The sequence below is a fragment of the Tachysurus vachellii genome, chromosome 16 (genome assembly GCF_030014155.1).
Source record: "Tachysurus vachellii isolate PV-2020 chromosome 16, HZAU_Pvac_v1, whole genome shotgun sequence".
Classification (NCBI taxonomy): Eukaryota; Metazoa; Chordata; class Actinopteri; order Siluriformes; family Bagridae; genus Tachysurus; species Tachysurus vachellii.
The window spans coordinates 3,618,655-3,635,185 of NC_083475.1; the positions used below are offsets into that span (position 1 = coordinate 3,618,655).

The following is a 16,531-nucleotide window of genomic DNA, read 5'->3' on the forward strand; positions in this document are numbered from 1 at the left end:
ATGTTCTGTAGTTTACACTAGTTACCCTTGTTCACTAAAATGTCTCCTCACCATATGACCGGAGTTTTACTGTTTTTCAGGTAAACACAATGAATTTCACAACATCTGCCCTTAACTGACGGGCTGTTTAACCCGAGTTCAGCGATACAAATCAGACATTTAATGACTTTCATTCGGTGTCAGACTGCAAATCCTCCACTGCGCCCCCTGCTGTTTGCGACTGGAGCTGCAGGAGTTTCTTGTTTGTCTCTCTGTCTATGTACCTGGCCTGTACCACTACACACGCTTCAAACTTCCTTCTTTCACATAATGGTATGATCCTTGTCGGTCCTCGCATGTGATTGGCCGCATGGTGTGCCCATCAAAATAAAGTCCTGGCTCTGCCTGCGTGGCTTGAACGGCCCGTACGGCTGAAGATTCGACTCTCCCCGACGGGAGTCGCCTCTTCACGTTCGCTACAAAGAATCGACTCAAGCCTCTGCCCCTTTTGTCTAAAAGTGTAAAGTGCCGTTCTCTTATTAGTAGTATTATTATTATAATAAATAACAATACACTTCCATACCTGCCAGTAACAATAATAATTAACAAAAAAAAAAAGAATTAGGCGGACGTCTTTACAGCCGCGAGTCTTCAAAAGCAGCAGACAGGTAACGTGGAAAATGGACATTTATCCTACCATAATGTTGTTGTAAACTTAGCGAATGCGGTAGCATGGGACTTATGATTAATTATAATATAAGTATTACTCGATTGTTGCCACGTTTCTGACATTGACGTCTTTTTTTTTTTATCCTATGCTAACAGGCGCTAGCATAGTTTAGAATGCGCTCATGTCATTAGCTCGGAAATGGATTTAGTGAAATTAAATCTAATTCCACGTCCAACTCTAACGTAAAACACATTTATATATTTGATTTAAAACGCTTCATCCATGTAATACAAATACAGTTTTCAATATCAACAAAACTAAACATGAATTTAACATGATTAACTTATCGATTCTCACTGTTATCATCATCTCCTTATTTTTGCTTGATGTGTGCATTCTGTGTCTATCAATAAGTTTAATAGAATGCCAAGGAAAGAAAGGATCAAAAGAAAAAACACAAGGAACTCTCTGATGCAGCTAAAGGTAGCATCTCTCTCACAAGTTGGCTGAGGAGAGAGAATAAAGATGAAGGTCTGTTTGTTTGTTTTTATTTTTGTTTTTGTTTGTTTTTGTTTTTTAAGCTAGTAAGCTATTGCTTATATTGCAGTCTAAACAATACTTTAGACATTTTGTTCATTTCGTCACCCAAATTGATTATTCTCTCATTTAATCATCTATATGTTTCAATTGTGTATGACTTTCTTCTGTTGAATATTTACAAGATTTGTTTTGTCCAAATATTGAAAGCCAGTGTGGACCAAAATGGAGTCCCCATTAATTCCATTTGTTTTTCATAGAGAGCTGCAGTTCAGATAAGGAAAGTATTGAAGAGATTCAAGGGAAAGCAGTTGAGATAAGTGAGAAAGATGAAGGAGATGTTAGAGCCAATGAGGAAGAAAGTGAGGAAATACAAGGAGACATTAGGCCCGAGGAAGAGATGAGTCAAGAAAAAGATAGAGAGATTACAGAGAAAGGAGCATAATGTTACATAATGTTACAATGCAGGCTGTGTTCTCTCTCTTCCAAAAGTATTGTAACAGCAAGATCAGATCTTTGTTTTGAAGGCTTAAGGTAATATCTGACAATAGATCAGACAGAATTATTGATTTCAGATTTCATTTCCTGATACTGCTGATACAGTTAATTTAAGCAATGTTCATGCAGTCAAATATAAAGTGTCATTTACTTTAATCACCTTAAAGACAGTCTGTTTTTATACTTTTGTTCAGCTCCAAATCATCTGTTCTACCACAATTGTTTTGTAACCCATCTAAATGTAAAGATCAGGAAATGAAAGATGTAAATCTGATCTAATACCTCTTTAATACTTCAAGAGTACACTACATACTTGGACAAAAGACCAATTCATGATGCTCTCTTTCCTGTTTATGATACTCTAGATGTGAACTTTAAGTAGTAAAGATTTGAACCTCTTTTGCTCTCTGGATGTGTTTTAGGTTTTTTGCAAAGAGCATTCAAACTATGACCAAATCCAAGGAGGACACTTTAGAGCAGGAAAAAGAATCAATTAGGGTTTGTTTTTCTTCTCTCACAACCACAGCTGTTATTGTGAAGTGTGTGTGTCTGTCTGAATGTGTGTAGTAGTAAATAACTTTGTTAAACCTCCAGGTCTCTCTGTGTGAAGCTGAGACGAAGTACAGTGAGGTGATGAAGACCAATACTAAGCTGGAGAATGAGAACAGTACCCTGCATTTCACTGTGGTCAGACTGCAAGACTTGCAAGACAAGGTGCATAACTTAAAGAAAGAGCTCTCTGAGACCAAGAGAACGTGTAATGGGGCAATGAGAGTAAGTTAGAAAATCCTTGCGTTAAAATCCTTGCATTGCGTTCCTTTTTATTAGAAGTAACATTATGAAATGAAGATCTCACATATTGTTGTATCAAAAATGCAAAAAAAGGAAACCCATATTTATTGGAACCTCTGCTTAATGATAAAAGTCTAGTGTGATTATTTTTAAAAAATATTTCAGACTTAAATAGATCACAGCATATGAGGTTTATTGTCGATATAAACATTAAGTGGTCAATGTTATGTTTTAGGAGTGTGAGCAAGAGCGGGAGGTTTACAGCATCATGCAGTCTCAGTGTGATCAGATGAAGGAAACTCTATCTGACCTAGAGAAATCTCATACGGTATTATTTCACACATCATAGAAGTGTGTGTGTCTTTAGTCCACTTGTGGCGGACTACAAGGTGGCCAAGAAGTGAAAAACAAAATAACAATTCAGAAAACACAACAACATTTCAGACAAACCGGAAAAGGTAGGAATACTTTGCGAATGGAAGAATTACTGCTGATTGGACAATATATCTGTCACTTAAACTATACAGGCAGTAGGAAATTGTGTATAACTTTATTTCAAGTGCATGTGTGGAGGTCTGTGTTCATGTTAAATCTAAGAAAATAACAATTCTCTTGTCAAGCAAGAAAAGGAAGAGCATTCATATGCCGTGATTCTTAACATGCTGATATCATCTCATGGCATAAAGATTAGTTTGTGATATCTAAAAACACAACTGAAGAATACAGGTATGTTTCAGAGACAAAACTATCCCAGATTAAATGATGTAAGGAATGCTATAAGAGCAGAGCTGTGCGGACCAGGAGAGTTGTTCGGTAACAAACAATGTGGTTAGAACTTCAGCAGAAACACAAGTTGTGTGTTAAACCTGATGACATTATACTGTTTTGCTGCAAGAACTTAATCCATAAGGAACAGCGCAGAGACACATCATAGATTTGTTCAACATTATAACTACATGGGAACAAACTGTCTGTGGCATGTGGATACACTAAAGCCATTTCATTTAATTATATCAAGCATTGATTAACTTCTTTAGCTGTGGTGAAGGAGAGCGTGGATGCTCGTATAATGTAAGTGCGGCTAGTTTAACTGTTCCTTAAGACATCTCCAGATTTTTTCCACATGGACTGCAGAAATTTGACATATTATAATTCACAGTAAGGACAATACATTTTTACACATTTCAACTTTCTACTGCAGCAGCCTGCTGTACTTCCTGTATATCTTGAGTGACAGATGTATCGTCCAATCAGCAGTATGATGTCCATTGCCAAACTGTACCTACATTTTCCGGTTTGTCTGAAATGTTGTGGTTTCTGGTTTATTTTGTTTCCAGATTATTTATTTTGTTTTGCACTTCTTGGCCACCATACAAAACATTCCAGGCTTTTCTGATGAGTGTTAATTCGAATCCATTTGTGTGTTGAAGAAAATAAAGCCAAAAACCTCATTTGTTGAACTTCCAGGTCTCTCTGGCGAAAGCTGTGGAGAAATACAACCAGGCGATGGAGTCCAACGTTCAGCTGGAGAACAAGAAGTCGGACCTGATGTACCAGGTGCACAAACTGGAAGGCACAGTGCAGCAGCTGGAGGAGAAGCTCTCTGATTCAGCCATGATGTGTGGTGCCATAAAACAGGTAAGTAAGACAATACTGGTGTTAAGCAGTTTAGTTAGAAATGGTTTCAGGACCCGTGATGAGCGTGATGAGTCACTTATAGTAAGCTTTTCCTCTCATAAATGTTTTACTACTGTTAATGCAAAAAAAAATAAAAATCACTACAGTGTTACAATATAGCAGAGGTGGGAGTACAACACATGTGTTTACACATGTGCAAGTCACAAGTAAGTCTCAAGTCTTAACCTTCAAGTCTCAAGCAAGTCCGAGTCATTTTTTGTGAGAGTCAAGTCAAGTCACTGCTTTATGTCAAGCAAGTCAAGTCGTAGCTTGAGTAAAGCAAGTCACTGACAAGTCATACAGATGTTTGATAATTTAACTAAATGTATATATTAAACAAAGTTAAATCTACAGTATTTATGGACTATGAGAGTTTTATTTGCAACAAAAATATTTATATGCATTTATTTTTAAAAGGTGTCCACATACAGGTGAGTTGTAAATACAATTAAATCTAAACATGAATAAACAAAACTACAAAGCCTAAGATGTAAATGTAACTGAAATAAGGCCAACTTAAAAGCAGGAAAAGTTTCAATATGCCTCAAACATGGCAGAAGAGAGAGGAGAGAGAGAGAGAGATGATTGGAGTGAGTGTAATTTATTAATTAAAGGGATAGTTCACCTAAAAATGAATATATAGTTATAGTTAATCTTTTTCTCACCCTCATGATGTTACAAACCTGTATAAATTTCTTTGTTTTGTGAACACACAAAAACCATTCACGAGCCCCATTCACTTCCATAGTGGTAAAAAAGAATACTATGGAAGAGAATGGGGCTCATGAATGGTTTGGTTACAAACATTCCTTAAAATATCTTCCTCCGTGTTCATCAGAACAAAGAAATGTATATAGGTTGGTAACATCATGAGGGTGAGAAAATTATAAAAGAATTTTTTTTTTTTTTTTGGGGGGGGGTCCCCTTTAAATTGAATGTGTGTGCGTGTGCATGCGAGACAAGAATATGGCTGTGCTTGCAACTTTGAAGTTTTTTATTTTCATATTTGTTTTTTTATATACATGTGCATCTCCATAAACGATCCATACTCTTTTCAAGTCGAGTCTTTTTTTAATATTTGTCAAGCAAGTCTCAAATTTGCGACTTAAGTCCGACTCGAGTCAAGTCATATGACTCGAGTCCCCCATCTCTGCAATATAGCAATCAGTATATGTATATGGGTGTGTTTTAGGAGTACGAGCAAGAGCGGCAGGCTTACAGCATCCTGAAGTCACAGTACAATCAAATGAAGGAAACTCTACAACATAACGATGAGCCACCGAGTGTAAGTTTTTCTGCTCATATAATCATCACCACTGATGTGAACTCTTCTGTCTGACAGTGTGCCAACATGCTTTGGGTGTTAAAATTTCAGGCATCTTTGGCTGAACCTGAGGAGAAACACGAGCCGGCGATGGAGTCCAGTGCACAGCTGGATGACGAAAAGTCTGAGCTGATGTTCCAGGTGAACTCACTACGATGTTTAGTGCAGCAGCTGGAGGAAGAGCTTTCTGAGCCATGCAGGAATTGTGAAGAGATAACAGAGGTGGGTGGAAAAATACGTGTATGAAGTAATGTCATTACTTTTGACTCCGATATGAACAGCACAATGACTATTTCAGAAGAGAGATACAAAGCTTGAGGCTCCTAATACCCTGGAGATGCAGAACAAGATGAATGGACTCTAATCTATGATGACTTACTAAAGTAAGTTTGTCTTCTCACTATGTCATGACTGCTATAGTACACCGTGTTTTAAAAGTCAAAATTTAAGCTTCTCCCTGATCATCTTACTACATTAAATCTGTTTTTTCACAGAACTATTGCATAGGACCATCCTGTGATCTTATTAACACTGGAGAAACCTCCAGGGTCAGTGTTTAACACCTGGGTATGTAAAGTCATATGATTACAGTGTTCTGGTTCTTACTAGAACCCAACACTTATGTCACAATGGTCTGGAACCTGCTTATCAAATCCCAACTAGTGTTCTCTTACTCTTCACTGCTGGGCCCTGAGAGGTTTATCCGTTGTGAGTGGAGCAGAGAATTGGTGCCATTAAGGGCCCAACCCATGGGACAGATCATAGAAGCTTGGGTTACATTTGGGGCCCTGAGAGCTCAGTTCTAAGCACCAGTAGGGTAACATTCAAACAGCCATTGGCTCAAGTTTCATAGCAATCTAAGTTGTAGAAAGAACATTATTCATAATCACACTCTCCACTGTTTATGGTAATTCAGATTCTCCAGAGTTTATAATAATTTATAATCACACTCTCTGGTGTTGGCCAAATTAGGATGGGTTTCCTTTTGAGTCTGGTTCTTCTCCATCATACCAGCTAATGTAGTTTACAGTAAGTATTATGTCACTGTTGTCATATGACTTTGCGTTAAAGGTTTCAGCACACAAGAGATTACACGGGTGTTATTCACTGTCCCTGGTGGTTAGTAGCGTGAAACAGAACGACTGTTAACATGGAGGTCCTCAAGATGAAGTGGATTAAATAAACATTCCTGCAAAAAAAGTCTCATTTGATTTGTACAGTTTAAATCAACTTGTACAGTATGTGAATTTATGAAGTTTATTGAATTTATTGCATTAATTTTAATCAAATAGATCATTCAGAGGGAAGTAAAATAACACAATTTTGTTATTTAAACAGGGTTTGTTATTACAATAGATGATAATGTCTAGTATAGAATTATTTACAAAACTGGTTTGTAAGTGAATTGTGTCACAATATACAGTGCCTTGTAAAAGTATTCAGACCCCTGAGCAATTATCTCATATTACTGAATTAAAAATGGTGCACTGAAATTTCATTCTGTTCATTTCAATTATGAACACTGGAACTCAAAATCAATCTTTATTAAGTGATGTTTATTTGTTGGCAAATATCATTTACGATACTGTATATATATATTACATACAGTACAGTGCTCAGCATAAATGAGTACACCCCATTTGAAAATTAGGATTATTAAATTCTCATAGAATATGAGAGCAATTTGCTGAGCAATTTTTCAAAAAAACAGTTTTATTATATATGCATTTTAGATTTGCGAGTCAGCTCATCGTTCACCAAAAGAGCCGATTTAATAAAATGACTCATAACCCAAACGACACCTTGACACGTGTCTTCACCTGTAATGACTCCTGCCTTCTAAACTGAAAGTGTTTCTCTCTGAACTTCGACTCCATTTTGTGGTGCGTTATGAATGTCAAAAATCTCTGAGGAAGAAACTGTTATATTAATGTCACACAAGGACATTGTATAAAGGTGAGTTATTTTAATTCTAAACAATATTTGTGTAATATCAGCTGTAAGAACTCTGAGGCACGTCAGGTACAGGTACTGTACAACCTTACAGGTACAGCATAAAGATGTAGTATGGAAGTTTTATTGCATATTTGTTTTTTGTGTTTTGTGGAGTGTTTGAAAGAAGACATCAGACTCCAGTTTATGCAGGCTGTACTAATATTCACAGATGGAGACTCCTGATCCGAACACAGACAATGTTTTCCCAGCCTCAAACAACTGGTAACCTACAGCAGCCTTGTGTTCTAGTTATACAATTTTTAGATATAAATTATTTATTAAGTACATATGAAAGGAATAACAATAGGATCAATATGAATAACAAGTCACTACTTATCAGAAAAAATAGATGCTATAATAATTAAACTTAAGACCCTACTGTATAAAGTAAGTGAGTTAAAAACTGTAAAAAGGTTATATAAATAACTAAAGGACTATCTATAATGTTATGCAGTAAACTCCAGGGAAAGAGATCAATGTCACCAACAGCCAGCTGTACTTCTATGAAAAGTGATCAGTCAATGGATCATCCTAGGCATTTTAAAGATGGAGACTCCTCACTTCTATACAGGTAACATCTCCTCACTGTTAATGTCACTACTAAAGTCACACATAGAGGGAAATTTAACTAGATAAACAGGAGGGCAAAATAGATAAACTCTGACTGTGATTGTACTGAAGCCACTATTAAGGATCCAAATACTTGTCATTTTTAAAGATACCACAAACACACTATCCAGGTAAAATATTTCCAAAAAAAAAAAACATTAAAAAACTATATTCTACTTGCTTTGACATTTTTTTTTGTAATATGAAATTCATATTTATGCTTGTGTGGCTTAAGTGTGCAAACTGTGGGGCCACTGTGTGTTTGGTCATTGCAGGCCAGACCACCGCTTACCATTATTTAGCTAGTGACAGGATACCAAGCCATAAGAATGATCTAGATTTGCACCATTTTAAAGTGTTAGTCTACATTTACAGCATTTACAGCATTTGGCATACACCCTTATCCAGAGCAACTTACATAAGTGCTTAAATCTCTAACATTGGATACATTAATGCTGGCTCACTAGGTTACATACCATGAGTTTAAAACGTTGTTCAAAGTTACAATGAAAAAGTGTCAAAGGTTGTGTGTTTTCTTTATAAATGCAAAGATAGTTGCAGTAATCCAGTCTTGAGATGACAAGAGACTGAACAGTACCTGAGCAGCCTGTGTGGAAAAAAATGGCAGAATCCTTCTAATGTTGTAGAGAAGAAATCAACATGAGCGAGTCACATTAGCAACATTATTTTTAGGAGGGGCACATGCGCACGCAGCGACCGGCAGCATGGTAGCGTGATGGTGTCTGTTTGTTTGTTTGCAAAATTCGCTAAAGTTATCTGAGTTCCCCTTTTTATATTTGATTGTAGTTTTTATTGCATATTTGCATTTTATGCACATGATCAGCTCTGCAGTGATCGCTTTTTTCCTGACCGGTTACAATGAAATGGTCTGTTGGATGTACACTGATGGTGGTGCTCTGGGAAATTTTCCATCTGGCGGAGGCTTGGTGCGGCACTTTTCAGTCTCGGATTTTATATAGCCGGGACTATTTGCTGAAGTTCGATCAACCAGCGAACTCTAGGCCACCTCCCGATTTAAATTTCTCGGACATCACCGATATTAAATGGCAGTATGGAAAGAGCGGGAGCTCTACAAACGCACCTTGTCGGATATGAAGGAAGCAGGGTAGGAGAGGTGGATTACGCGAGCGAGCAAGGTGGCCTCTGTTGCGCGCCCTCTATCATTCTTGCTAACATGCAGTCCCTCCGAAACAAGTTTGATGAAGTGCAAGCCCATGTCCGATATCAACATGAATTTAAAGAAGCATGTATCCTGGCCCTGACGGAAACATGGCTGGGAAAAGCGGACTTGGACGCTGGCATTACATTGGATGGTTTTGGTGCTCCTTTTCATTTGGATCGGGTTGCAGCGACCACTGGCAAGTCGCGAGGGGGCGGAGTGTGCCGTACATAAATGAGCGCTGGTGCAAAACAACGTTAGTGAGAAAAAAGTTGTGTACAAAAGATATCAAACTACTCTCAGTATTCTTGCGCCCCTTCTATCTACCCAGGGAATTTCTGCAGATACAATATATCGCATTTGCCTTCAGCGTAGTGGTCTTCACGGTTCCACTTCCGAAAACCCGAGGTCCGACCAGAAACCCGAGCGGGTTCAGGTGTAAAAGTTTCACGTGTGCCTCGAACAAGGGTTGGGTATAATAATAGCAGCATCGGGTCTCGGGTAATTTAAAATGAATGTGTTTTTACCAAATGGACCCGAGAAGACCCGAACTACTGTATCTCGTGTGTGTGTGCATCGACTCGAGACCTTTTCCAACCTCTCCTCTGTTTGCCAAGACCGCTTGCGACATGTGGCTGGCGACGTGTGGCTGGCGGTAAGCTAATTTTCGTTGAAACAGACCTGTCAATCAATTTTGAATCCACTTTGTAGCGGTTACTTTAGTGTAGAGTTATGCAACATTCGGGTCCGGTCAGGTTAAAAAAAAATTGCCGTCGGGTCGGACTCGGGTCTAATTTTTTCGGGTTTGTCTCGGGTCGAGTCTTTCTTAAAAAAAAAAAATAAATTATGCACGTCGGGTTCGGGTAAAAAGTGATTTGGGTCACTTTGGGTCGGGTACATTTCTTTAGACCCGAGAAGACCTCTACTTCAGAGTGGGAAAGTGGATATTAGGTAAATTAAGGTCTGGTCTGAAGAGGCTTCGCTGGCTCTGCAAGGCTGTTTGGACTGTACCTTGTGGGAGGAGTTTGTTCAATCTTCAAGGGACATAGATGAATTGACTGATGTGGTTAGCTCATGGGTTGCATATTGTGAGAATACTGTAATCCCTAAAAAAGTTGTCAAAATATACACCAATAACAAGCCATGGGTGAGAAAACAACTTAAAGATTTGTTGAAAAAGAAAAAGCTAGCATTTAGACAAAATAATCTTCAGGAACTACATAGTATTCAAAAGGAGATTAAATGTGAAATCAAAAGGGCTAAATGGGACTATAAACCTAAAGTGGAAAACAAACTGATTAATAATCTTCTAGGCTCAGCATGGGACAGTATTAAAATAATGGTTGGTCAAAATGATAAAATAAAGAATAAAGTGGCATTGGAAGGCTTTACAACAAACATATCTTTGGCTCAAGAACTGAATCAATTTTATTCAAGATTTGATAAGCATGATATTAGTAATGAAATTATTGTCCAAAAACAGTCTTTATTGCCCCATCCTCAGTCAGCTGTATGTTTCTCTGCACAAAGTGTGAACACCTTTAATTATTGTCCAAGTCCCTTCCCAGAACAATATTGTTTCTTGTTGTGCGGAACAGATAGGCCCTATTTTTTCTTATATTTTTAATCAATCTATGTGTAAACAAAAGGTCCCTGACTTATGGAAACAGTCAATTATAGTTCCTATTGCAAAGAATAGCCACCCTAAGACTTTAAATGATTACAGACCAATAGCCCTTACGTCATTTGTGATGAAGTGTTTTGAAAAGCTGATCAAAAGGAAACTGTCATCTATGACGAATTGCCTCCTTGACCCACTACAGTTTGCATGTAGACTAAACAGAGGGGTCCAGGATGCAACTGTAACAGTACTTAACCTTTATTCTTAATCATCTTGAGGGCAATAGAAATCATGCCAGACTACTGTTTGTGGATTTCTCGTCAGCTTTCAACACCATTCAGCCCCACTTGCTGGTTGAGAAGCTCTTACATCAGTTCAAACTGGAGGCCAACCTTGTGGGTTGGATATTAGATTTCCTCACAAATAGATCCCAATGAGTGAGAGTAAATGGCCATCTCTCTGACTGGGCCCTTACATCAACTGGCTCACTGCAGGGGTGTGTTCTTTCCCCTCTTCTCTGTATTCTGTACACTAATGACTGTTGCTCTGTGATTGACAACCGAAACTTTGTGAAGTTTTCTGATGATACGGTTATTGTCAGCTTATTGAACAATGAGGAAACTTCACATGGTTCGGTCATTGATCACTTTGGTACATGGTGTAAAGATGCCTATCTTGAACTGAATGCCTCTAAGACCGAGGATATGTGTATTGATTTTAAGCACAATGTCACTAACACTGAGAAAACTAGTATTAATGGTCAGGAAATAGAGGTTGTTACAGAGTATAAGTATTTAGGATCCATTATTGATGATAAGCTGTGTTTTTTACTCAAATACCAGTTTGCTTTGCGAGAAAGGCCAGCAACGTCTGTATTGCTTGAGGAAGCTGGAAAAGTTTAATAGGATAAGACCCTGTTGACTCTTTTTTTTTACAGGTCTTTTGTTGAGTCAGTTGTTAGCTTCTCCTTAATCTGCTGGTATGGGTCCATCACTGTAAAGCAAAAAAACTCCCTTTCGGGGTTAATTAAGGTGAGCAGCAGCATCACAGGTTCTAGGCAGAAAAGTCTGGAGGAAGCAGATGTTTATCAGAAGCAGATGTTAAGGAGGGTTGAATCTATCCTGTCAGATAATTCTCATCCCTTACAGGCTGCATTTCAGATGTTGCCATCGGGATTACACTTTAAACTCCCAAATTTCAGAACCAACAGATATAAACACTCTTTTGTGCCTGCAGCCATTCTGCTTCTAAATTCTACAAAGGACCATAGATAACTTTACTATTTACTGATTGTTTTTTGTTTTTATTATTTTAACTATGCCTGCATGATAGGCAATTTTTGTATTGACATTGTGTGTGTGATTGTGTGTGATTTGTTATACAATCTGTTGCACAATGAATTGCCCCATTGGGGGACAAAAAAGAATTTGAACTTGGAACTTGAACTTGAACATGAGAGGAAAAGGAGAGTTGATTGTCCATTGGTTACCCCAAGGTTGAGAGCTGTCGCTGAAGGGGAGATCAGATCGTTGTGCAGGGATATAGCAAGGTCATGACCTGGGGATGAATCACCTGGGATGAACAGCAGTTCAGTTTTGCTATGGTTGAGCTTTAACTGATGAGCAGTCATCCATGATGATATTTCTGCCAGACATGCTGAGATCCGATCAGAAGCTGTGGTATCTGAGGTTGGGAAAGAGAAGATAAGTTGTCATTAGAGACAGTTTTGATAGTTAAGATATTTATATTATACTATAATATATTTTGACTTTTATGTAATAAAGAAATATATGTAGTGTAAAGGGGTCACGGTGGCTTAGTGGTTAGCACGTTCGCCTCACACCTCCAGGGTCAGGGTTCGATTCCCGCCTCCGCCTTGTGTGTGTGGAGTTTGCATGTTCTCCCCGTGCCTCAGGGGTTTCCTCCCCCGGTCCAAAGACATGCATGGTAGGTTGATTGGCATCTCTGGAAAATTGTCCCTAGTGTGTGATTGCGTGAGTGAATGAGTGTGTGTGTGTGCCTTGCGATGGGTTGGCACTCCGTCCAGGGTGTATCCTGCCTTGGTGCCAATGACGCCTGAGATAGGCACAGGCTCCCCGTGACCCGAGTTCGGATAAGCGGTAGAAGATGAATGAATGAATGAATGAATGAATGAATGTAGTGTAAATTTGAGTCCATATGTAGTGTAAAATTCAAGACTGATCTTAAAATTAAAGTTGAGTGTTGTGAGTTTTGAAGAGTTTAGTGTTGAAAAGAGTTTTGAGTGAGGAAAAGAAGGGTTCAATTCTGGCTTTACTGGCAGAAAGATACGATGATTGTAAGGTTGTGTCCATTAAATTTTCAGACAGTGGTTCATAAGAACAAGGCCAAGCTGCTGACATTGGAGACAACAAAGCTACAGACCGGCAGAGGGAGAAAATAACTCTCCACTGACCACCATTTCATTTGAATGTTACTCATCATCTGTAGGATGACATCAATTAAGCTACACAAAGAATGGCAAACAGCAGCTGGGGTGAAATGCTCATCCAGGATGATTCGAAGGGCTGAGTTCATACTGGGCTAGAAAAAAATGTCCTTTATTAATGAAAGTCAAAAAAGAGCCATGCTGAGGTTTGCAAAATGCCATAATGATTGGGCAATGGTCATGTAATGGCTAGCTGGAGACCTGGAGAGGCCTACAAGCCACTGTGAAATGTGGTGGAGGATTGCTGCTAATCTGGGGTTATTCAGCAAGGCTTGATTTGGGCACATTCATCTTTGTAAAAGGCACATGAATCAAGCCACCTACAAGGTTGTCTTGGGAGAAAACTTGCTTCCTTCTGCTCTGACAATGTACTCCTAAACTCTGAGAATTTATTTTTTTTATTTAGCTTTACAATGCTCAATGTCACACAGCAATCAAGGTATGGATGGAGGACACCACATGAAGGGTTTCTTAATGCCAGCAAAATCTCCAGACCTGAACCCCACTAAAAACCTCTGGAATGTGATCAAGAGGATCAAACGATAAAAACAAAGCTGATATACTTGAATTTTTGTATAAAGTCACCCAACAACAGTGTGAAGGATTGGTGGAGAGCATGCCAAGATGTATGGAAGCTGTGATTGAAAATCAGGGTTATTCCTTCAAATAGTTATTTTAACCTTTCCTAAGTTAAAACATTAGTATTGTGTTTAAAAAAAAATAAATATATATATATATATAAATTTGGTCAATTTCATATTTTTTCACATATCGATGCTATTGGTCAGTCCCCACGTGGGTCTGTTATTTTTACAAGTTATTAACCAATCTAAAGTCTTGAAAATAGCTTGTGCACAAATCTCATAACTCCATTGGACACTTCAACTGTCCAAGAGTCGCAACGAATCAACACGTCTTCTGAGGTAAATGTCTTCAAAACACTGGGCTCAAAGAAAAAAAAATCTTGACCCCCGTTAGTTCTGGTGCTCGTATGAGGACAGGAATTTAGCGCTAGACAATCCACTGCAACGCGGACTAAACCCTGTGCACTGCAGATAAGGTACGGCGTTTTTTTAATTTTCTGAAAAATAACGGTTTTGGAGATACGAGGATTCAGGATATATATATTTGTGTGTGTATGTATAAAATTGTTTTCTTTGTATTATTTGAGGTCTGGAAACTCAACTTTTTTGTTATTTAGACCAGTTGTCATTTTCTTATTTTCTTCAAATAAATGCTCTAAATGACCATGTTGGGTCTGATGGCTTCAGGAAAGAAACTGTTACACAGTCTGGTTGTGAGAGCCGAAAGCTCCGGTACCTTTCTCCAGATGGCAGGAGGGTGAAGAGTGTGAGGGGTGTGTGGGGTCATCCACAATGCTGTTGGCCTTGCCTATGCAGCGTGTTGTGTAAATGTCCATGATAGAGGGAAAAGAGACTCCAATGACCATCTCAGCTGTCCTCACTATCCGCTGCAGGGTTCAGGACAGTGCAGTTTACAAACCAGACAGTGATGTAGCTGCTCAGAATGCTCTCAATAGTACCTCTGTAGAATGTAGTCAGTATGGGGGGAGGGAGATGGGCTTTTCTCAGCCTTCGTATAGAGAAGTACAGAGTATTTCTCTATGTTCAGAATTCTCTCTAGTCATATGTAGTATTTGAACTGTGTAAAATTAAGACTATAATTTTTCAAGTGATGAAAAATATCAACTACAAAAGGAAGGAGACAGAAGAGAAATGATCACAGATATGGGGTATGATTAGGGTTGGGAACCGAGAACCGGTTCTAATTCAGAACCGGTTTTGTTTTTTAACAGGAACCGGAACCGTTAAGTTTCGGTTCCAAACGCGGTTCCGATGCGATGACGGGCAAAGCGCTGGGAGTGGTCACTTTAAATAGCCATGTCTTACCTCATGAATATTAATTGTTTACACTGTTTACAGTCACGCAACCAAATTAATGCAGCTTATCACAGAAATCATACTACAGTCACTCGCGCTGCTGAGGTACGCTGTGTGTTAAACACAGGGGCAGTTCTAGGGTCTCATCTTTAGGGGTTTTAGCCCTCAGTGAGAATTTGAAACAGGAAGAGTTTTATATTATATATTATATGACTACATAGTAAGCCAAAAGTTATGGTATTACTTAATGGCAAAAGTGGACACCAAAATTTTATGCATAATGTAATGATGCCAGTTTTTAATCAAATCAGTTCATGTGTGTGTGCATTCTCTACAAAAAGTGTGTCTAATGAATGCAGTCATTAATAAACTAATATTCACAAAGACCAAATCAATGAATGTTATTTTTATTTAGTATTGAATGGATTGTTTGCATTAATATTTTGTTTGTGCTACAACTCTGGTAATAAGAATAGTGACATTTCACTGCTTTTGTTTGCCGTCTTTGCGGTTTAACTGCTGATTAACGTTATAGATAAACGCCTCCAGCTCTGACTGCGCGTGCACGCTGCGCGTCCCTGTGCTTCTCCGTTCAAATAAAGCAGACAGCTGAAGACGCACTTTTGAAAGACTACAACGCACGTGCGTAAAAGCAAAGAAAAAAAAATCGCTCTTGGCGATAAGAAAATAATAATTTTCTTTCCAATCGAAAACATGTCCTGCATTTTAACGTAATTTCTATTTTTTATTTTTGAAAGAAAAAAAAAATTATACTTATAGTTTTAGGGTGGCTGAGATCACAGACAGGAGGGCTGGAGCCACCGTAAAAAAGGGCTACTGTAGAACTGCCCCTGGTTAAACATGTCTAAAAATAGTCTAAAGTTTGGATTCATTTCCAAAGCTATAACAATGAAGCAAATCTGCCCCCTCCGAGAGGGTTTTCTTCACAGTTGGAGACACAATAAGCCAGGAAAGGTCTCGTCTTCTCCCAGAGAAAGCAGACATGTTGATTTTTCTTCAGAAAAATTGCTAACTGTTTTGCTAAGTTGTAATTCTGGATGTTAAATTTGATGTTGGATTTATTTAAATTTAAATTGATATGAATTGAAACGCTTTGTTTAAAATATTTAGTGATTAATAAACACAAATGGAATTGTTTAAGTATTGTGCATTATTTTTCACATTTCTTTTATTATGTAATCGGAATCAGAACCGGGAATCATAAGGCAGAAATGGAACAGGTATTGGAACCGGAAAATTTCTTTTGATACCCAACCCTAG

At 38.3% G+C, this 16,531-nt stretch overlaps 2 protein-coding genes and 1 long non-coding RNA gene across 5 annotated transcripts in view; all 3 read left to right on the forward strand.

The window, feature by feature from the left end:
- Positions 1–424: 424 nt before the first annotated feature.
- LOC132858980 (uncharacterized) lies at positions 425–2,184 on the forward strand. The gene is made up of 3 exons (XR_009649691.1): positions 425–647; positions 1,072–1,180; positions 2,107–2,184. It is a non-coding gene; the product is annotated as an uncharacterized LOC132858980 (long non-coding RNA).
- Positions 2,185–2,394: 210 nt separating this feature from the next.
- Positions 2,395–6,956, forward strand: LOC132858917 (leucine-rich repeat flightless-interacting protein 2-like). Its single transcript, XM_060889471.1, has 7 exons — positions 2,395–2,458; positions 2,712–2,804; positions 3,944–4,114; positions 5,346–5,438; positions 5,529–5,699; positions 5,776–5,860; positions 5,972–6,956. The coding sequence occupies exons 1-6, from the start codon at positions 2,453–2,455 to the stop codon at positions 5,839–5,841; spliced, it is 600 nt and encodes a 199-aa protein (XP_060745454.1). The 5' UTR covers positions 2,395–2,452; the 3' UTR covers positions 5,842–5,860; positions 5,972–6,956.
- A 355-nt stretch (positions 6,957–7,311) lies between these two features.
- The window catches only part of LOC132858859 (NLR family CARD domain-containing protein 3-like), an 11,920-nt gene continuing 2,700 nt past the window's right edge, over positions 7,312–16,531 (forward strand). Inside the window, exons 1-3 of one of the 3 annotated variants that reach the window (XM_060889392.1) lie at positions 7,312–7,433; positions 7,587–7,694; positions 7,927–8,043. In XM_060889392.1, coding sequence (XP_060745375.1) covers positions 7,642–7,694; positions 7,927–8,043 — 170 coding nt within the window. In that variant the 5' untranslated portion in view covers positions 7,312–7,433; positions 7,587–7,641. Of the gene's footprint in view, positions 7,434–7,586; positions 7,695–7,926; positions 8,044–16,362; positions 16,492–16,531 lie in introns of those variants that run through there. The other 2 variants (XM_060889393.1, XM_060889394.1) reach the window with 2 other exon arrangements.